Source organism: Echinococcus granulosus (assembly GCF_000524195.1).
Source record: "Echinococcus granulosus chromosome Unknown EG_S00061, whole genome shotgun sequence".
NCBI classification, from domain to species: Eukaryota; Metazoa; Platyhelminthes; class Cestoda; order Cyclophyllidea; family Taeniidae; genus Echinococcus; species Echinococcus granulosus.
Window position 1 is genome coordinate 42,057 of NW_020170441.1, and position 22,435 is coordinate 64,491.

General features: G+C 42.5%; 3 protein-coding genes across 3 annotated transcripts; all 3 read left to right on the forward strand. All coding sequences in view use genetic code 11, as the record gives it.

Annotated features, from left to right (window-relative positions):
• Positions 1-2,160: 2,160 nt before the first annotated feature.
• Positions 2,161-4,408, forward strand: EGR_06642 (hypothetical protein; the record flags this gene model as incomplete). Its single annotated transcript, XM_024495891.1, has 3 exons — positions 2,161-2,232; positions 2,436-2,572; positions 2,887-4,408. 3 exons carry the CDS (start codon positions 2,161-2,163, stop codon positions 4,406-4,408), a joined length of 1,731 nt encoding a protein of 576 aa, XP_024349657.1.
• Positions 4,409-9,881: 5,473 nt separating this feature from the next.
• On the forward strand, positions 9,882-15,943 carry EGR_06643 (hypothetical protein; the record flags this gene model as incomplete). Its single annotated transcript, XM_024495892.1, has 11 exons — positions 9,882-9,897; positions 11,151-11,327; positions 11,703-11,757; positions 11,953-12,095; positions 12,453-12,724; positions 12,801-13,210; positions 13,281-13,506; positions 13,576-13,640; positions 13,664-13,725; positions 14,368-14,664; positions 15,492-15,943. The coding sequence occupies 11 exons, from the start codon at positions 9,882-9,884 to the stop codon at positions 15,941-15,943; spliced, it is 2,175 nt and encodes a 724-aa protein (XP_024349658.1).
• A 1,889-nt stretch (positions 15,944-17,832) lies between these two features.
• Positions 17,833-22,294, forward strand: EGR_06644 (Putative rRNA methyltransferase 3; the record flags this gene model as incomplete). The annotated part of the gene is made up of 14 exons (XM_024495893.1): positions 17,833-17,899; positions 17,932-18,164; positions 18,202-18,301; positions 18,335-18,656; positions 18,800-18,902; positions 18,937-19,037; positions 19,077-19,145; positions 19,208-19,312; positions 19,720-20,072; positions 20,152-20,483; positions 20,728-20,956; positions 21,192-21,406; positions 21,620-21,789; positions 22,084-22,294. The coding sequence occupies 14 exons, from the start codon at positions 17,833-17,835 to the stop codon at positions 22,292-22,294; spliced, it is 2,610 nt and encodes an 869-aa protein (XP_024349659.1).
• Positions 22,295-22,435: the final 141 nt, after the last annotated feature.

Genomic DNA, 22,435 nt, shown 5'->3' on the forward strand with positions numbered 1-22,435 from the left:
TCTTCTTCTTCTTCTTCTTCTTCTGTTTCTTCTGCTTCTTTTTCTTCTTCTTCTTCTGCTTCTTCTTCGTCTCCCTCCTCTTCCTTTTCCTCTTCCTTCTCCTCTTCCTCTTCCTCTTTGTTTCCTCCCTCCTTCGCTTCCTCGTTGTCAGCCATTTTCTTCTGTGTTTTCCTACATATTTGAGCATAGTGCATAATATTTGCACCATATTTGTAAACCATTCTTAGCCATTAAATTTTACATATCCTTTACACGTTTACTTGATAGCCAGTAAGCCTTATTTTTAGAATACATTTTTTTAAATCTAGGAACAATATGTAAAATGGCATAAATATTTTTGCTACGCAAAAGTAAACTACTTGTCGAAGTATGCTCTTGGAAAGGCTATCTGAAACACTAAATGAACTTACCAGTCCTTAATCTAACACGTCTTCTGACTGTGTGAACATCTGCGGGTTTTTTATATAGCTACACCCTCACATGCAGCACTTTTCACGGGATCACACCGGCTACTTCATCAACTCAACTGGTCTCAATGCGTTAGTGAATCGTATGCTTCCTCACGTGTGTCTTGCAACCAACATTTCACTCCACATTCTTGCACGTTTTGTGCCTTATTACCATCGATGCATGGTAAAAAAGGCCGAATTTTGTGTACTTTTGCATCAACACTGCGTGTTTTATGGCTTAGAGAAAAACGGCGAAACGGCAAAAATCCTCTAGCATTGTATAGTTGAAGTAACCGTACCCTGATCGGTTTATAAAAAAAACTCCTCATTAATATTCATGTTATGAATGAACTTGCGCTTCTATGTATGTAAGAGAGAAGTTGAGCCAAAGTTACCTGAGCGCGTAGCTTGTAAAATATTGCGTGCTGCATTTTAGTATCTTATACGCTTTGTATTCATAAACCAGTGAAGATTGTTATTTCGGGTAGATTTAGTCCATACTACTGAGTGAAGAGACTGCGAAGACAAGCTAATGATTCTTTGCAGTAGTAGGAATAACTTTTGCTTTTAGGCTAATTTACACCGAAGGCTGTTTGCTACTTTTACAATATAGCAATTTTTTACACCTTTAAACAACCTCAGCAAGACTGCAGTAGTTGCGACAGCTAGTTGCAAACGCGACTGCAATGCTAGGCCAAGGCAAAAAAAATTGGAGTGCTGCTTCTTATAACGGTCTGCCAACTGCACTCTTGAGTCACGTAAGCGTGGACAAGTCAGCAGGATGAATGTGTGGCCACCTTATAAGAATGTAGCAATCTATTCTGCATCTTAGCACAATCGAAAAGCTACCTTAATGAATAACAAGTCATGAATTCTATTAACTCTATAGGTAACTGGTCTGACCAAGCATACACCTTAGATTGGGTTCTCAGACCATTTAATTCAGTCCAACACTAGCGTAATACATTGGTTGTTTAACTCGCGGCCTTAATGAGGAGCCACTTTTAACTTGGCCTTCGTACCACGCCGCGTGGGCTGGCCTCCAAGCTATGTCAGCAGGCCTAGTACCTCCTGTATGCCAAATATATATATTCTGCCCAATTATTATACCTTCTTTTGTCTTCAGGGAAGTCTCGGGACGCTACACCAGGGTGAATTATTCGGACTGTCCTGTAACAGTTTAATTTCAAAAGGTCATGTACCATTCCTCTGTGATTTAGCGAATCTAGTCTTTTGGCACTCTGGAGCATCGCTAAGGCTTTGTACGAGTTATATTACAAAATTTTTTCCCTCGACGGTTCCATTTGCCAGCATTTCATAGGCAGTGCCTCCTTTGCTATTCGAGCTCTTTTCGACATGCACAATGATTACTTGGAATATTAATTTCCACAATACACTAACGTTTGCTTGAATCATATATTCACTCTTAAAGCAAAAATATTTTGTTCATTTTAAATTAAAAATGTTCTAAATGTGATCTGCTGCAATAGCCCAAAAGTTGTGACAGACTACTATAGTTTTTGAAGCCATGTCGCACATTTCTAAATATTTATTATCATAACCTTGTTAAAATATAAAGTTCAGTCAAAAAAATAGTCAAAAATGCATCGTTCAATGCCATTTTTTCATATTAAAGCAGGCAAAATCAAATATATGGAGATTTTGGGGTCTTAGAAAGCGTGCATGTCCAACAGATGAGTCGTAAAACGCCATGGCGACGATTGCTGCTACCTGCGGTCGCAGTCTACCAGCATTCGTCCTCGTTACAACTCTTCTATATAAGGTACGTGAAACGAAACCCGTATTTAGAAATTCCTTTATCTCTATTCCAACACCGCCTTCATGTTTGGTAAGATTTGGTCATTTGTTAACAATAATTCACATTCATACTATTTAATAAAGTACGACTTCAAGATCAGGCTTATTTTTCTCCCTCCCTCCCCCTTACTAGCAAAAGTACGCGAATTTTCCGTCGAAGTATTTAAGAAAGTCGAGAAGCGCAAAGACGAGGTTCTCAGACTCGATGATACGGAGAAGAAATCGAGGAGAGAGAAGAATGGGAAGAAACCGGAATTTGAGAATGGCTATGAGGAATCGGTCGGGGCTCATGTGGCGAAAGAAGGGTAATTCATTATTGGACTCAAAAGCCTAGTGAACATCTTTAGTCGGATCATGTTTAACCATAAATCCGGATTAGCAAATGAATGCGGGAGTAGGCATTTGCTTTAACGACTCTCAAAGTTATAACAAAACGAGGAGATTCATTAATGCACTAAATTAAATATCTCGTCATCATTAACTTCTATGCCTAAACGACCATTAAAATAAAACTTTTACTTAGTAGGAGATTTTACGGCCATGGCTTTTAATGCACTATATATTTCAACTGTTTTTAGGAACTTTCCTGTTATAACCTAGATTCCCTATTTTCGCATAGGCCTAAAGATATTGGTCGAATCGGGATGGAAGATAAAACGAAAGTTCAATTTGACCCAAATAAGTTTGTAAAGGCTACAGATGAAGAAAAGGAAACGACTGAGACTGGAACTGAAGTTAAGGAGGGAGATCGGGAGCTGGAAAATTTGGCGAAAGGAAGCAATTTGAAATTTCCGAGATGTAACGAAGGGGGGAAAGTGGAAGTACCAACGCAAGAAAAAGCCGTGATAGAGAAAGGAATTGAAGAGTTGGTAGAAGTTAACGAAGATAATGAGCATTGCCAGGAGGCAGAAAAAACAGAGGCGGATTTAACTGAGAGAGCATTAAAAGCCATGAAGATGTGCATGAATAATGGAAGTGAGGCAGATTCTAATGAGACAGACGCGAATTATGCTACAAAACAAACTGAAAAGGCAAAAGGAAAATCAACAGAGGGAATAGTGGGAACAGAGAGTGGGCAAGAAGATGGACGAATAGAAAAAGCAATAGAAATGATTAAGATGGGTGAAAATGCTGATGATGAGGAGGACAAGGAAAATACGGATGAACTCAACGGTGTGAAAGCCCTTGATAAGAAGAAGGAAGTGGAGAATGAAGAATTCAAAATAGCTGAGAAAAAAGTTACTAGCACAATAGAGGTGCCAATGGATACCGTTGAGTTGACTGGAAAGGAAGAAGGTAAAGAGAACTTAGATAAGACAGCTGAAGTGGAAGAGGTAAAGCTATTTGAGGTGACAGGAGGAGGAGATGGAGGTTTGGAGGATAAAGAGTCAAAAGTAAAGCAAAATGGGGTTGAACCCAAGGAGGTAGTGATAGACCCCATCGAGATCAATGAAGAAGTAGAAGGCGAAGAGAACTTCATTGATAAAGTTGAGGTGGAGATCAAATCAGATGCGACAACAAAGGCGGAACCAAAGGAAAAGCAGTTAGAAGAAAGTGGCAAACAAGAGGTTAGTGTCACTTATGAAGAAATGGAAATTTTTGAGATGGATGAAAATAAGAAGGGTAAAGAAAGCTCAAGCGCGATAGTCTGGACTGAAGCGGTGCAACCAGTTTGGGAGGAGGGATTACCAAGGGAGGAAGAATCGGAAATGGAGATGAGGCATTGCCACGAAGAAGTGGACGTAAAGGAAGAGACATCTGTTAGTAGGAAGAAGTCAGAAACTAATAAAGCTGAATTGATTGATAAGGCGCAGCCGCAGGAAATTGAACCCGGTGAAGAGTTATTGGTGAAAATTGAGGTAGGTGAATTGCCTGAGTTGAAGCTTGAGGAGGAAGAAGTGGAAGTTGACAAATTTCAGGAGCTGGACGTGGGGATGCAATTAAAGAGAGATGTGGAAAGTCAAAACGAGATGGGTGAAGAGGAAAGTGTGAATAAAAGACCAACCAGGCAGCAAGAGTGCAAAAGAGACAAAACGGCGGCAAAGTTTATTTTACCAGCGGAAGTACAAACTGCGGAGCTCGTTATGAACACGACGGCAGCGGAGGAGGAGGAGGCAGAGCACAACAGCGATTTAGTGTGATGAGTTGGGGTGTTTTCATTATATGATATCCTGTTGAATCATTAAAGACTAGTTTTAGATTTTACAATATTTTGCCCAAACTGGCAATTATCTTTGCTAAGTAGAGCCCTTCATTTCATTGTTAGCATTTCTTCCGCCGTAGTAAAAAGTACTATTTAGTGGGTTTTGGGCCGATGATCCCTTATTCAAGCATTTAAAAATTCAGGTTCGTAATTTTCTCGTCTGGTACTTATGCAGCATAAATGCAAGATAAAAACTTTGTATTCGGGGCAAATTTACTGCGGTTTATAAAACTGTGCTTTACTGTTACGTCACACTTTGTTTTCAGCAGTGAGGAGTAGTAAAAGCTGAATTTTTTAGCATCGGATGATGATGATGGATAATTTTCATAGTAAAGTTTCAAATACACCTACTTGCACTCGTAGTAGTATTTGGCTTTGAACCTTCCCTGATATATTTGCGATTTTTCGGGCCGAAATGACATCTCAATACCTTTCGACTTGTAAATACTAGTTAAGACTTTTAACACTTGAATTGACTCAATGGTCTCTTCATCGTAAATCACTATGTTTTGTAGTACTAACTTGGGGAATAGCTGAATACATTCCCAAAACCGACCAAATGGGGATGTTTGAGGTACTTAGCAGACTGCTCACTTTTGCCATCTCTTCGAGGAAATAATGGAACCAGAGCACTAGGTATTCAAGCAGCCAAAACAATAATGCAATTTAACGGAGATATATCTCAAAGATTGGGGTAAGACTATGCAAGTAGCCTGATATGGCTAATGTTCGTTGTTCACTGCTCATTTGTTTAATAAGGGAGCTTAACTTCCGCAATTTTGCCTTGGTTTGGAACCATTAACCTCCCTCAACTTCTCTATTTCAGTGGCAAAATCACCTTATAAGCTAGCGCATACCCAAGAGCGCAAAACACCCACATCCATTTTTATTGCTGACTCTCTACAAAGGGGAAAAAATGGGAACGCAGCTCTAAATTGCATTCCGATGTAAGTTTTGTGATAACTCCATCGGAACCCTAGCGTTTCCACCCACCAATTTGGCGGCCTTGAGTGACTTGCCAAAAACTGCTTCAAGGTATAATATGTAGCATGAGAATTCTTCTCTCACAAAACGGTATTCTTCTTGCTGCCCTCAAGAAGCATACAATTCCTCACTTTACGCGACTCAAGCCACACAGCCCTTATACAAAGACGAAAAAGAAAGGAAGCCGGATTTCGCGAAGCACACTGTGTACTCTGCTTTAAATAAACAACCACATTTCTCCTAATAGGAAACAGATATTTTACTTCATTGTTAGAATGCATTGGAGAAGTTGACCCAATATTCTCTAACTTCGGTTGTTTGAGTAACCGCATGGTATTGTAGAGCCCCGAGATTTCCAGAAGGCACTAGGCCTACTGGTATGGCCCAAAGGCCAGCCCACCCAGCGTGGTACAAAGGCCAAGTCAAAAGTGGCTCCGTACATAAAATTGAAAGATAAACAACCATCGTATTACAGTATATTGTGGGCTCCGCTTCAACAACAAGATGATTCCAAGTGTAAACAAATGGGATACAATTTTGGAAGCAAATAACTCACGACTGAATGCCGTTCGACTCTGTTTGGTGGGAGTATTCTACCCTGCAATGAGTAGGTGGAAGGAGACAAGGTCACTCACCGCATGGTACAATACTCATACTGGAGCAGAGTAAAATCCCGGTCAAAGGGTTAGTTGCATCCCTGAGAGGTCGGCAAGTGCTGGTCCAGCGATGGCACTTTTTATGGTGGGCCGAAAAGCGTTGCACCCGCAATTGCGGTGCCATCGATTTCCAATGCACTCAGTGCTGGCCTCACCCCTCGGTTAACCGAACCAAACACGGTGCAATTGGTGGTGCACGCTGCCATGGTAGTTGACCACCAATCTCTCTTTTAGCTTCTATTTTTCCGCCTGATCTACCATTTTAGCACTTCGGTGCCTGTCATCAATTTGAGCACTGCGTTATAATGTGTTCAGGACTAATTTTGATGACCTCGGTCATTCTATTACATTATTCCACCTAGTTTTCTGAGGATTTGGGAAGTCAATCTAAATTCCTGAAGCTTGGCAAATATGGCAGTCGTTACGATCGCCTGTAGGCCTTTGCCTCAAAGCTAAGATAAGTAAGCGCCCTTTATATGAGAATCCCTCCACTAAAATGGATGTGAAACTTGTAAATTACATTGTCTAACCTGTATCATCACGAAGATAAGAGAATTATAAATGAGAGCTAGCTCAACCGTGGCCATTAAGATCCTTCTTATTTGTGTCATTTTGCTTATTTGAGCAGCTATTTTTGATAGGTATAAAACTAGGCTCAGTGATCTTCTTCAAATGCTCTCATAATGCTTACTGCAAAAAATGCCAAAAGATATTTATAAAATCGTGAAAAGGTCAGGTGACTAGGTTTTAATGTAGCTTGGCGTGACTACATTGTTACGGGTTTATCATACGCTTCGTAAAAGCCACGACTCCGGCGAACATGATGTGCCCGGGTATATGATTTGGCAACAGGTGCACGCATGATCGTGCCACAGCCACTGCGATCGTCACCGGTGGAATCACTTCCCGCACGCCATTTCCATACCTCAGCCGCTATATCGTGGCCGCTTAATACTCAAGCTCTACCTTAAAATAATCCTTTAGTGGGGGCTAACGGCCTCTTGGGATTTTACATTTTCTGATATTCTTATTAAATGACTGTCATTTTGTTCAAATTTCAGATGCATTTTGTAATGCTTTTGCTGTTTTCATGTCCCTTTCAGAGAGGAGGCAAGGTCGTAATTCGAAGCTGGTGACAGGGTCGTCGTCTCCCGTGCCTAAGTGCGGCTGCGGTTTCTCCCCCCCTAAACATTGTATGTGTTCTCCTGATCCATTTCCCCCTAGTAAATATGTCGAAATTAAATCCACCGGCTTGCTCAAAGAGCACTAGGAATAGGGAAGAGGGGACCTGTGAGTCTCACCCTACGTTTTGGTATAAAAAAGGAGAAGGTGATCTGGCTTTTCTCCCACCTCGATCTGTCCGTGTTACAGTCATCCCTAATGCCTAAAAAAATTTGCGGACCTTAAAATGTGTCTTAGTCCTATCTGGGTAGGTTATTTATTACTATTCATTCAAATATTGATAACGAATTACTTGCAACTTTCCACATATTTAGACTGCAACTGTCGTTAAATGTTATAACTAAGATAAGTGAGTCATACCATCAGCAGTATTGCAGGGATTTCGCCCTATTTCAAGATCTTCTTCATTCCCATATTTGTCGGTGCATCTAATCACTGCGCATCGCTGGTCTCATTGAGGGCTCGAGTTCGTAGGTGTCGCCTCTAAGCATTTGCTATGTAGGTTGGTGATGAATTCAACTGCCAATAGCAGTGAAACAATCATCTGAGGATGAACTAAAAACGCGGAGAATAAATTGTCCCACATGACAGGATGAACGCAATTTCAAACAATATAGGTTTGTGAAAATTTAAGGCATGGGTTTTAGAATAAGTTATCACATTATACTGTCTTCTTTACTTTACAGCCAAAATTACATATGTAAGTTGTGACTTTGCCAAAGCCATTTATTCCGTATTTCTGAGGAAATGATCAAGCCCCCGTGAGGGCATTTTAGATTACGCTTGTTCAGAATCACACCAATATTCGATGCATTTAGCCGAAACATACAACCAGTGGAGCGATTACTGATTAACTCACGCCTAAACTTAGTTCGCTCACTTTATGGCCGTAAGTCCCTCGATTAAATCTTAGCTAAACTTTATGAGAATTTAATTTTGAAGCAACATAATGTGTAGTGCACAGGTCGCTTGATTTACTCCGCGAGCACCTAAGTCGTCGTAGATTATAATTTTCGCCCGGCGGCGCGGTCTCTGGACCATGCCAGTAGCATCTCAGCGTTTATGTTCGTTATTAACATTTTTTGCCATGCTACCAAGACTTCTCCCCACTTCGGGGAAGACACGGGGGCTGCAGTGCTACCATCATCGTAGGACTAAGCATATTTGGAAACTCTACCGTTTGCATACGCGACTCAAAATCTAGCTTTTTATTTTAATTCCGCGTAAGCAAAACTGATGTACTAACTCGATTATTTGTTTAACTCTCGATTTTAGTAACGGACAACTGATGGCTCCGCCTTCGTGTCTCTGTCGGACGGCCTAACTTCGGGCCAGGCCAGTAGCTCCCGAGCCGTTCTGTACGCCGAAAGAGCATATTCCGCACAAGCATTATCTTCTTTTGTCTTCAAGGAAATCGCAGAACTGTGGGTCGAGGCTCGTAGATCACCTCTTTTCTGGTCCAAAAACTCTTGTATTGCGTACCGAGACCTCCCTGAAGACAATGCTCCTGCAGAATATTCATATTTGGTACAGAGAAGGCACTTGAGCTACTGGCATGGTTTGAAGGCCACCCCACCAGACGTGGTACAACGGCAAAGTCAAAAGTAGCTCCGCATCCAAAACTGATAGGCAAACAACCATCGTACTACATAGTCCCTTTCCTCTTTTGAGCGTCGTCCCTGGGGCTCCCCTTGGTTAACCTCCCGCGTCAGCCGTCACAACGCAGTCGGTACTGTAAAGAAACACTCGCGATCCAGCCGTGCCAGTCATCAAATTTCAATGCAACTGAGGGGATATTTGACCGCATTGTTACTGATCCCTCTCAGCAATTTAGCTGGATCTGGAGTTAGGTCCGGTTTAGGAACTTGAATCAGGAACGGGAAATTGTGCTGGCCATCATGCGTGTCCATAGACAGATGTAGACAAACTAACCTAAAAGTAGATTTGTGTAAAGAAGAACGGGATTTAACACAGGTCCGTGGGAGTAGGGTTTTGCGTCTGTTCCTCCCTGCCACGTTGTTCTCAATTTGGAGCTGCCCAGGCTCTTTTCAGCTAGTAAAGAAATGGAGGAGGTATCGCGAATTCACTTTATTAACAGCTTCATGCAGGTACGGTAGGGGAAGTCTGTAGGGTAACTTCCAGACGGTTCTCGGCTAGTGTAGCTCCAGTTGTTAGTAGTTTTCCTGAAGAAAACGGGACTGGGATGGATGCCGAAGGTATACGTCAATTTCAACCCTTCTGTTTGGGGTCATTGCCATTCTCCCAACCGTAGCATATATACCTCTTCCGCTCCGCTAAGGTTTATCACACAGCAGTAAAAATCAGGATAGATGTCGTATAGGATCGGGTTCGCACTCTGCTGCCACCAATGTAGTGCCCCGAGAATTTCCTGAAGATGAAGGAAGATGCAACACACGAACAGAATATATATATTCAACACAGAGAAGGTTTTTGGACTACTGACATGACCCGAAGGCCAGCCCACCTGGAGTGATACAAAGGCCAAGTCAAAAGTGCCTCATCGCCAACACCGAGAGATAAACAACCATCGTATTACGCTTAGAACAGCAAGGTAGATTCGGCTTCGTCATGTTTACTGGGAAAAGTAAATGTGGGTAGCTAGTATAATTTCAAGGGGCTGTGGCCACGGAACCCTTCTTATGCTTACAGGACTTTGACTCCTCGGTCATTAGGTTTGATTTGTAGGCCCTCCTCCTAATTAAAAGGAGAATTAAAACAAAATAAGTATTCACAGAATACTATATTATTTAAAAAGCAGCTATAGGTAAAAATAGTTAAAGCGCAAAACTATATTAGTAAGCTGACATCCTTAGGTAGGTTTTGATTTGACTATGCATTCTTAGGTGTTATTAGTCGTCGGTCGCCGAATCATCAAAATTGGTATCCTGGGGTTGAAGTTTCTGCAGCTCCTATTTTGACCTCATGATCAAATCGGCATCTCATAGTCTATTTCCCCTAACTCTCTGTTTCAATTTACCAAACTGGTCCCTAAATATAAATAAAACTGCTGTTCAAGCATATACTCAACAGTATTTTAACACTAATTATTGTATGACACTATTGGTAAAATTTTGTGCTTGGAATGAAATCGCTTATTTATATCCTTAAGCACAGCTTATAACTTCTTTGTAAAAATGTGTGGTTTAGGTTTCTTATGTTTTGACTATTTTATCTATCATTTACGCGATGTCAGGACAATGTTTGAATCCCCCAATGACCTTGAAATGCCCACTCCCTTCCCTTTCTATTGGCTTGACGCTGACCCGCCGCTCTCGGTGGCCTTTCCTTACTTAGGCTAGTGGGTCTTGACTTGGTATGGGGGGTTAAACGCCTGGTTTCCATCTTCACGAATACCACATGCTTCTCTCTCATGTCTGTCCTGGTGTATTGTTCAGTTTGCCACAAATACAGACTTTCTGGCCGTGTATTTGAAGAACATTTAATTCTAGCACATTTTGGCCTTTTAATATATTTCCAGTTTAGTACCCAGTTTTATCTTTGCGAGATCATTGCAACCAGGCCACTCATTAATACATTCCACACCAAATTAAGTAAGGATTCAATCTTGCGGGCTGATACAAAAGTTCTGCCAAGCAGTTTCTCAGTACCATTGAGTCATACATTTCCCAATAAATTGTATTAGACGTACATTCGTCACCCCTTAGTTGTTTTCATCATCTTACGCTTTATATACTGTGTGTCTCCTAGGCAGTTACTATACATGCTTTAAAAATGGATTTATTTTGTAGTTGGGATATTAGGTGCTTTATGTGTTTTAGACTAACCCACCTCCATTTGATGGTAAGTCAGTTATGTCATTTCATTTTTCTCCTCCAGATTTTACAAAGCGAAATACATCGCCCTGCAATTGTTCTACTGGTTGTAATGAAACCATTCTCATTTTGGTTTTTCAGCCTAATGAGCGCCTCAACGAAATTAGCCAGTTTGATCCTGTCCAGATCGGCATTGAAATGACTGAAGACATGACAATGTCATCATTTGATTCACCCGAAGGTTGGTGCTGACTATTTGGTATAACATCGGTAGTTTTCATGCGAGTCAGCTATTTAAATAGTTTGCACGTCTTCTTAACATTCCGAGATTATGCATGTTTTCTTGATGTACTGGTTGCTATATTTCAAGGTCGTGGACCACAGCCCTATTAAATGATGTAATCATTCACTAATCTATTTATGAAATACAGCTATGGCCTAAGTTGTTTCGAACATCAAGAACTGTCACTGGTTCCGATAACATTACCGCATTTGCAACATCCGTTGTTTGCGTGTTCTTTGCTTTTAAATTTCCTATTTTTACCGACTAAGCAATACATTTCAGAATGTACAATGTTTTGGGTTTTATTCGTAAGCCTCATTTCCATAATTACAGGAACTTCAAACGAGTTGGACCTTGAGCCTGTGGAATGGCGTTCTTCTTTATCGAGGTATATTTCGGACTTGATTGCTAATTTTGATTCACGAATAACCCTCTTCATCAGTAGGATTAAAAACTAGCGTTAACGTTGCTCCTTCCTTGCATTTTGTAAGTCCCTCTACATTCACAGCACACTACCTTGAAATTAATCTATTCTAACTACATGAAATTGCAAGGGAACCTAATTGTTCATACCTTTCGTCAGTTTCGCTACCAATGGAAAAAGCTATCAACAAAACCAATGTCAGAGCTTCCCGTCCTCATCAGCTTTCACATTGGAATCCAACGGTCCTATGGAAGCTATGGGAACTGAAGAAGATTTTAATGCTTTTCATAGAACTCTATCGAGTAGGTCATTCGTGATATCAGAGATTAAGCATGCCATTTGAACCGTCCCCACTTTACTAATCTCTAATGGCTCTTTCTGTGTGCTTTCACTTTCTACAAGATCATTTGCTTCGTTTTTTCGATGATCAGCTAATTTTAAGGCACCCTTACATTTCTAGAATAAGTAAGTTTTCCTAATGACTATGCTTGTAAGTGGTGGGCCGAGTAAAAGTACCTTTCATAACTTCCCCAATTTATTATTCGATTCACATTTGTGAACCAAATAATTAACTATATTCCGACTTCAGTATGGGTCCTTTAGTCGAGCGCTGTGCAATCAACTGTTCGACTTTCCTTTCCGAAGTCATTTTCTTTTAGTTGATGCACTCTTCTATGATGAATTCGGGGCACCTGACTTTAAGGAGGACCTTACGAGTGAAGTAGCCCTTTTTCACGCCTGTGAACATCTCATTGGCGAATTAGAGGCCTCAACTTTCTCCTCTCGACTTCCCAAATCCCTAGAGCACGCCGAGAAGGTACTCGTAGAGGCCAACAACTTACAATCTTTTTATCTCCCTTCACCACTTTCCAGTCTTGCCTCCAGCCTTCTACGCTTCTCCTCTGTCCACAACGTGACAACTCTACAAAGGGTATGCCTCAAAGTGCCCACTTCTTGGTGACACTTTTTCCGGTTCGTACATTTAGTCGTGTCTATTTATGTTTCAGGTACAGTGCCGCCTTCGCCGAGTTAGGTCTTATGAATGTCTTCCCCATGACTCTCATCTGGATGGTAGTGGGTTCAGCGAAATGGCGACCAATTGTGCCAGTGAGATCCTCCAGCCGTGTCAGACGTCCCTCGTGGCTGGTTGTCTTGTTCGCGCAATGGTGCAGGAGTCATTTTCTCGTTTCTCTCCACTTCCTTTACGAATACGACGGCTACAGGAACGTCTCGCCTCCATGTCTGACACTGACTGGATCGCTGCACGCCCATATTTTTTCTTCCGACTGCATCCGGAGGCATATTTTGGCAACATTTCCGTTGACTATCACTTTAATTCTTCTCACAGGCAGGCAATCTCTACTCGCTTTGTAGTTCACGTCCACTGTGTCTCCAAATCTTGGGGCTCTTTTGTTTGGTAGGCTTGGACTTCCAAAGATCCTGAGTCTCTCTTCGCTGTGTGAATCGGATTCCCTTACCAAGTCTAGGCAAATCAACAACAATAGCGGGACTGATCCACCCCCGTCATTCAGCACACCGACGGTGGCGACCGCCTCCAATCAGCGTCATTTCCCAGTGGGTGTTGAAAATTTCTTTCGCAATACCTCCACAGAACAGAAGGACGCTACTATCAGCGGTAGTGGTGATGGTGGACCCAGTCGTTTAATATCAAAGCGTCTCATTATTAGTCCAATCATTCCCAAAGAAAGGCCCGTTCACTTTTTTTTGGTTCATCCTTCGGTTTCATACTGAGTCATATTCCCACATCTTTTGTACCTTTAGGAGGAAGGGGATTCTGCTGAGCCAACGAAACTGCTGCTTTGGGTGCGGTGTTTTTGTAGAAACAAGTACGTTGATGTCTTACTGTTAGGATCTTTTTCTTACATTGTGTGCTTAATTCCGCCATCATGACGATGCAGTTTCTAAAGATGGGTTCGTTTTGATCCTTTTTTCAACGTAAACAAACAAATTTATTTCAGCTTCCTCACGGTGCGCTATTTCACGGATGGCTCACTGTTTGGCCTTCATTTCATGGGAAACACTTCAAGCATTGCCTTATTTGTTAGTGTATTTATGCGAGCGCGTGCTGTCTCCCATTTATCTGTAGCTAAATAATATCAAAGAATGCCCTAAATATCTTATTGAATCGTTTGTTTTTTCCATCAAACTGTAGTTGAAACTTCAAAGCTATTTCATCCTCCAAAATTACATTTAGTTAACGTCGCTTTTGGTCGTGCCTAATTTTCTTTTTAAACGCTTGTTCAGTGTATCACTGAGAGTTTTTCATGCAAATGTGTTGACTCCTCTTTCCGTCAACGGGCTTTTTGGCAACCATGATTTTCCAGTTAATGGTCTCAGGATCCTTCTATGCGCTCTATATTGTAGAAAATCATTTTACTTGTGTGGTTTTTGATTGAAATGCTTCGCATTGTCAACAGGTCATTTGGATTGATCATCGTTTTTTTTTCACTGTTAAACGTCGGTTTAGTTTTCATATCCTATGCATCAGTTGGTCATTCCCCTTGAGCGTTGGCTCACCAAACCAAATCTGGATGTATTTATCTGTGTACGCAGGATACCTGAGGAGTATGCGTTTCTGTGAGTACTTTGGTCGATTCTTCTGCTGTGTGTGCCATGCGAACACGCTGATGGTGGTGCCGGGGGCTCTGCTGCATGCCTGGAGTGGTGCCATGTACCCTGTGAGTAAGTTCGCGCGCGACATCCTCGTCCGCGCATACAATCGTCCCCTCCTCCACTCCACCGATTTTGGAGCTGCCATCCGTCGCAATCCCCCTTGGTCGCTTCTGGACGCTTTTCAACTCCGACGCCAGGCCATGGCCATCATTCCTTTCCTCAGGCTCTGTCCCGATAGTAAGCACTTCACTCCTCTTGCTGAATCCCGGTACACTTCAAGAATCTACTGCTATCCTGTATTCCGATTTAAACAGCCCTCAGATTTATTACATCGCTTTTTCGTAAGCAGTCGATACGGTCCTTCAATGTAATTTTTACAAAACCCCACTTTGTGAAGCTACTTCAAAATTGTTCATCCTCCTTACTTATTAGCCTGATAAAGTGCTTTTTAATGAGCCACTTCTTTGGCTATAGTGATTGAATGCGTCCGCATAACAATTCAAGAAAGGCTGTAATTTTTTTGTGCAATTTTTCTGTCCCCACATGAACAAAATTTCTTGTTGTCCCGTATTAGCTACCCTGGGTGTTCTGGTCGTTCTCCCCCATTACTAAAGAATGAAGTGGGGATTGTTGGCCTTAAAATCGTTGCGGTCAAATGCTGACAAAGTAGGCTTTACTTTTACTAAATTACTTTAGCCTTGCACATGACTTGGTTTAGTTTTGTATTATGTCTGAAAGTATCAGCAACGTGGGTTCAAAGTTTTATTGTCATGAGTTTTCGCTTCAGAGGTAGACTTGTGATCTCTTTCAACATAGCGAGAATACTAGCTTGAAATGAACCCTTTTTAATTGTGTTGGAAGCTCCATTGTTGCTAGCATCCTTGTAAACTATACTTTCGAAAGATTTCACTGAATTCATAGCAAGGCTTCATCGCATTAGCCTTGTGGTTTTCATTAACTCAGTGTTTTAGTCAGATGGGCGAGTGCGCTTTAGGAGCATGATTTTCACCACTTCCTAGCTTACAATAAGGGATGCGGTAGTCTCACTTCCATTCGTATTGCAGGCTCCAATGTGTTGGCCAAGGTGGACAAGTTGCCCATGCACTGGGTAACCTGTGCAAACAGGTGGAGTCTGTCGGACCTCGTATCGCTAGCTAACTCACCAGAGAGCTCGGCCCAAAGCATGTCGGGGTGCCTACGCGCAGTGCTGGAGTCCTGTGTGGCACACCTTTCCCATTGTCTGCGTTGTCGCGCCAGGGGTCACCTTTGTGAGGTATGTCACACCGGACGCGTCCTCTTTCCCCACTTTGGTCAGGCAGACACGCTAGTCTGCTCTGACTGTGGTGCCTGCTTCCACCGCGCCTGTCTTGCGGCGTTGGAGACAGTAGCGTCAAGGGGGCCGAAGATAGCGACGCCTCTTGGACTGCGCAATGGGGACCCTGACCGTCGTTCCTGCCCTCGTTGCATCCGGTTGCGTAGACGGCGCGAGTCGGCTGACACTCCCCTCACCTCCTAGCGATTCCCTCTCCCTCTACTTCTTTGTGTACATAAGATTTTTCGCATCATTTTTTCATTGTGATCAATATAATTTTGTCTGGATCTCAAACTTAAGTTCAAGTATTTCAATCGAAAGACCCATCGGATTGAAGTGATTGTATACAAAGCATTTATGCAACGGGATCAACACCACCTAGCTGGTCTTCGACTTTGATGAGGTGTGCTGGGTTGGCGTTATAATCGGTTCAATCTCCCCGGCGCTCTAGCCAGACTCCCCTCCCGCACGAGAGGGCCGCCCTCTCATCCGGTCTGGTTCTTCCAATGCGTTCAGACCAAACGATCCAAGTCGCTCGTTTCCTGAAGTTTGTGAATTCAGTACCATGCCTACGGCTCTGTAGACATGCACTGAATCGCATTTTCCAAGGTAGTGGACTTCATGCCCACAAACTAGCAACATTTGCGACTTTCAATGATCAACTTGGTTTTGAAGTGCACAAAGTGTTAATTTCGCGTTAACATAAGCTCTGGCATGGGTATGCATGCGAGGTAGAAGTGTTCGTAAAAAATCGAGATGTCCACATTTCGGCTCTGATTTATTCGAAGCATTCCAAAAAGACCCAGCCCAAACCCTCGGCCTGCCAACGCCAGATAAAGAAGTGAAAAGCTACACAAATGTCTAAAATCTTTAAGACCGTACTTTTAACTAGCACATCATGGCAAAGTGTTGAACTATCGGATTTCGTTTGGTAATGCTTTGGTTGCTGTTTAGTTCTGAGGGCACCGAAGCCCTCAGGGGTTGCACTTCCACTCGACGACATGCCAGTAGCCGTTCAACATTAGTGAGTGTTAGTAATATCTATTTTGCCATGCTAACATGACGCCTTACGACTTCCCAAAAGTCTCAAGGCACTACACTTCCCACAAACTGTAATTTTGCCCTTAACATTGCTAATGTGACACGATATGCGACTTTTAAGGAATGTCTTTGGGTATGGATTAGACCTGGAATGAGAGTCCTGAAGAAATTCTGCACAGAAGAAAAGCATTCAATTGAGTGCACTACATTTAATCCAAGGTTCCAGTACTTGTAAAAGAAAGGAAGGCGCATCATGATTAGTGTAGCGTCCAGAGCCTTCTCTGAATACGAAAGAAGACATACTGCTCGGGCAAAGAGAAGGTACTAGGGTTGCTGGCATGGACCGAAATCCAGCCCATCCGGTGTGGTATAATGGTCAAGTCAAAAAAGTGGCTCCTCACCGAAGCCGAGAGTTAAACAACCAACGTTTTGCAGTAGCATTGTGTTAATGCTACTGTAATAGGTTGGTAGTTTAACTCACAGTTTTGGTGAAAGGCCCACTTCGTGTCTCGGCCAATGTACCTTCAGCAGGTGGGCTGGCCTCTGGGCCATGCCAGTAGACCAAATACTTCTGTGTTGAATATGCATATTCTGCACAAGTATTATGTGCTCTTTCGCATTCATGGAAATCTCCGGGAGGCACAATAGCGTATTGCCCCGAGACTTCCCCAAATGCAAGGTTTAACAATAATACTAAGGCAGAATATGTTTTACAGAGACCGCGAAAATATGACAAGTGAACAAATGGTAGCAGTATTCCAATATAGTGAATGATTACTTTCCTACGACTGCGTGCAGCAATATGCATGTGTATAATCTGTGCTTAAGTCTAAGTACTGCTATTTTCATATTTTCGACTTGTAACATTAATCACAGAATTTCATACACGTTTACAGGTTTGCCTACAATAGAACTTTTTCTTTAATCTAGGAAATCCTTTTGTTATACTTAAATTTTACCTTTTTGGGCAATTCTATACACATCCACCTTTTAGTGGTTTTAACCGGCGTCTCTTAGGCGGGCCCTTCGACACCCTCTGCACGTTTTTGGGAATGGGTAAAAAGACGAAACATGGGAAGAGTCGGAAGGATAAGTTCTACTTTCTGGCCAAAGAAACAGGTGACATCTGACAGTGCAAACATATTCTGTAGGACTTAGAGCAAGATCAGCCTTCAAACTGATTCAATTAAATCGTCGGTTTAATTTTCTTGCTTCATCCAAAGTTCTGATCGATCTTTGTGCGGCACCTGGTGGCTGGATGCAGGTTGCTGCAAAGGAAATGCCTGTGGGAAGTCTTGTTATTGGTGTCGATTTGGTGCCAATCATGCCTATACCCAACTGCAAATCCATTGTTGCCGATATTACCACAGAAAAATGTCGTCAGGTAACATTTAGTCTTCATTCATGAGTTATGCATTTAGTTACTCAGAGCCGCAATTTTTAACAACAAAGCTGATGTTGTTCTACATGACGGTGCTCCAAATGTTGGGACGGCATGGACCGTTGATGAATATAGCCAAGGTTTTTGTTTTGTGGTTTAGTAATTGTAATTAGCCGCTCTATGTTTGAAGGCATTTGCGTTAGCCACCGAGTTTTTGCGTAAAGGTGGCTGGTTTATCACGAAGGTCTTTAGAAGTCGTGATTATGAACCTCTCAAATGGGCTGTTTCCCAATTCTTTCGTAAAGTCAGAGTTCTGAAGCCCGAAGCCTCTCGTCAAGAATCAGCAGAAATCTTTCTTGTTGGTCAGGGTTACTTGGATCCTTCTTCAATTGACCCCAAATTTCTTGATCCAAAACACGTATTCGGCGAGATAGAAGTGTCCAAATCTCGTGAATCTGTGGTCTCTTCCCTCCTTAAACTAACAAACAAAAAGAAGTATGCGTTTTACTCATATTTATCAACTGCATTTGATTTTTTTTAATAGTACTTATTCGTGGCTGGAAATTTTAATATCTTAATAGTGTTGACAACTTTTTCGCCATGTACTTCAGTTATTCAGCGTTGTCCCCCACTTTTAGGAAAGCCGAGGGATATGATGATGATAAGTTATACAAAGAAACACTGTTATCTGAGTTCATGGAATCGGACGATCCCCTTAACTGCTTGGCTAAGACAAACAAGGTTTGTTGGTGTTTTAACACCTATAACCTTTTAGGTTATAATTGATCGTGAAGATCTTATTAGTCATCCGCTGACGCCTTCGTTTGTTGCAGAATGCTTGGCGGATATTCAGGTGTTAGGCAAAGCTGACATAAGGTAACGCGCAATCCCAAAAATTAGGTATTTTCCATACAGGATGCTGCTTGCGTGGCGAAGAAAACTGCTGGCTGCTTTGAACGCTGAGAAAGAAGCTACTTTGTCAAAGTGAGTAATGGCCATAGTGTTTTTAATAGTGTCTCTAAATAATGACCTGTTTTTTTGTTAAGAGATGAGAAAGAACCTCAATTGAAGGTTGATGAGGCTGAGGAAGAGGAGGATACACAACGCGAGGTTGAGCGTCTCTTAAAGGAAGAGCAAAAAACTACTAAAAAGTGGGTTACATTTGAACCTAAATAATTGCTTCGCTTGAAAAATGTAACGTCATATATATATTGGCAAATTTTTAATAAGCTGTTCCGAATAGTGGAAGCTAATCTCTCCAGGGTTTTAGGGGCCTCTTCTTTTTATGTAATCAGACGTGTTTGTTTATAGCAAGCTCTTTAAATGTCTCTCGGGTCACCATTGAAGGCGTAATAAAGCATATGGAACTACTGCAACGATTTATTTTCTGGGAGGGAAAAAGATCAGACTGTAGACATGTAGGTGCTCGTGCTACCAAAGGTTTAGCAAAACTGTGGCGACTGAAGCGCTGGTATAGTATTTGTTTGAAATATATTGTTCGACTAAGACAGGATTGTTGGAATTTGTCGTAGTACCTTTAACGATCTTGTTCCTCCAGGCGTCTCAGGGCTGTTCGGAAGGCGAAGCGCAAGCTTGCTGAGCGTATAGTTCTCAAAATGGAGCATCCAGGTGATATAATAGAACAAAACAGCGCGGGGGAACTTTTCTCCTTAGCTTCGATCGGTGGACGGGATCTTGAAAGCTTGGAAAGTGTGGAGAAAGATCTACTTGAAAAGACAGGGCACTCAGCCGCGGATCTGTTCATTTTGAAGAAAGAGAAGGCCGCTAAACGTGAAATACTTCGCAAGCGGGAGGAAGATTTCCGCCGTGCCGTAGAGGGCGGAGAGTACTTGCGCTTCGAACGCAATACTGAACACGAGATTGACTTGGGCGTTCTAGAATCCACTCGACGTAAGTTGTCTTTCTCTACTATGCTTTTTTGCTTACCATTCACGTGGCTAACCTGATCTCGAGTTGTTTTTCCATCCAGCTACTAACACACATGAGCATGATGACATCTATCTGAGCTCCAGCGATGATGAAGATGGTGGTAAAGATAGTGATGATAACGTTGATGAAGATAAACGTGGAGAGCTCGCTCTCGGTAGTGGCGACAATCGTAGCGCCAGTGATGAGCGTGAGGATCTGGATTCGTATGAGGCTTCAGAGGAAGAAGACGAATATGCCAAAGCGTTGGTCAAAGAGGCTTCTTTAAAAAAGAAGAAAAGTGGGCCCTCTCTCCTCATCGACCTCGATCCTACTGACGAGGAAAATAAGAGGGATAGGAAAATTGAGGCTTGGTGTATTTCGACCGAATTAAAGGTAAGTTATTTACTGCTTAATCAAGAACTTCCAATGGTCGTACTAGTTTATTGCGCATTTGTTCGTGACTCTCATGGCACGTATTTTTTGTTTCCAATCTATTCCATCTGCATATTTTTAAGACTGATTATTTGTATTGTATTTGTATAGCTCACTCCTTGATCGTTGGTGTAGTTGGAGCCTTCAGTTGTTTCCCACATCGTCCTTTCTATTTCTAACTACGTAATCGTCTGCATTAATTCAGGAGCTGATGGATGTTGACGAGTCTGGTAGCGATAAGGAGAGGTCAAAGGAGCCTAATCTCAAAAAGCAAAAGTTGAATCCAAGCCCCAAGAAGCGAGTCACTTTTGCTGATGACGCTGCTAGCAGTTCTGCGAAGGAACAGGAGGTGGAGCGAGCTGTCGATGGGTCTGATGAGAATGAATTGTCATCCGACACGTCTTCCACTGATGGCGAGGAGGCAGCTCGACCTCGTAAGTCCAACTCAGTCTTACCACTTCAATGCAATCTTCGTTCTTGGAATGCTTCAGCTTTACATTGGATGATGGTTCATGTGCACCAGAGTTACCAATTAATGTGGTAATATTTGGTTTGAGTTTACCACCCTTTTTTACGCTCATTTTTGCGTGTCAAAATATGCTCCTGGGTGATTTTCCGAAGTAACGGTTGTGCATATACTTTAAAATCCATCTGTTTTTGCTATAATAGGGTTGAAGAAAAAGAAACTGCGACGTCTTCGGCGCCCTCTTACCGCAGAGGAAAGGGCACTGGCCACACAACTGATTCAGTCGGCAAAAAGTCGTCGCGATCTTCTTGAGTGGAACTTCCATCGTTATCGATTCTTTGAAGAAGAGGCGAATCTTCCCGACTGGTTTGTCAATGAGGAAAAGAAGTATATGCGGAAGGCCCCACCTCTCGAGGAAGTATGTCTTATATCAGCCTTACTACCACTCCCATCCATATTACTTTTCTAACATTGCTGCGTACAGTCATTTATGGTGTAGTTGTCATACCTTATTTCCGATTAACTGTCTTCTGGTCTAGTAGGCGTCAAATGACAGGCATATCCGTAGTTTCCGTTCATTATATCACTTTGTGAATCGCGTACCAAGTTACCACTTTCCTTACCTCTACAGCCTAAAATTCTGACTGACAGACCGATCCAGGGCAAAACATTGAAAAAGGCGGAGGAGGCAAAAGCGCGAAAGAAAATGAAATTGGCCAAGCGTCTCGCCCGAGTTCGCAAACGTGCCGAAAATCTGCCAGATGACCTCACCAAGAAAGAGGCCTGGAGCAGAATGAAAGCGTAAGCACCCTCCTCACTCCCTAGTTCGCTGTGAAGCTAACGGATTCCTGTGGTTTTACCTCATTAAGAAATAACTCTGTAGACTTGAAGCTCTACTATGTACTAGGGCCCATGTCAATTATTTTGTTCTTCCTAAGGTGTGGTAATCTAGCGCAAACCGATTACCTCCGTACATGTACGCACATTCTCCATACTAAACGAAAGTCTTGGATTCCAGCCTTTGATCTCCAAACCTCTAACATCCTTTTGGAGGAAATCGCTAGGCGTTCGTTAATAAACTCCCGCCCCTTTTAGAATGTACAAGAACGCGGGTCTCCTGAAGAAGAAGCGACGACCCATATCCTACATTGTGAACACGAAGGCAGGTGCACGCAGCAAATCTCAGCCGATTCCCCGTGGTGCCAAGATTAAGCTCGTTGACCGACGCATGAAGTCAGACCTCCGAGGAAGAGCCAGGGCCGCAACGAAGCGAGGTGGGAAGAAAAGCGGCAAGAGAGGCCGCTAAGTGGTCGGTAATCCCATCCTTGTAAATACCCCCCGTTCCGCAGGGTACGCCTTCCCTTATCAAAATATAACTCCATTTGTAAACAGGACGCGGTTCGAGTGGGCGGAGTCAGTGGGTCCCCATGCATACGCTGTTAAGTAT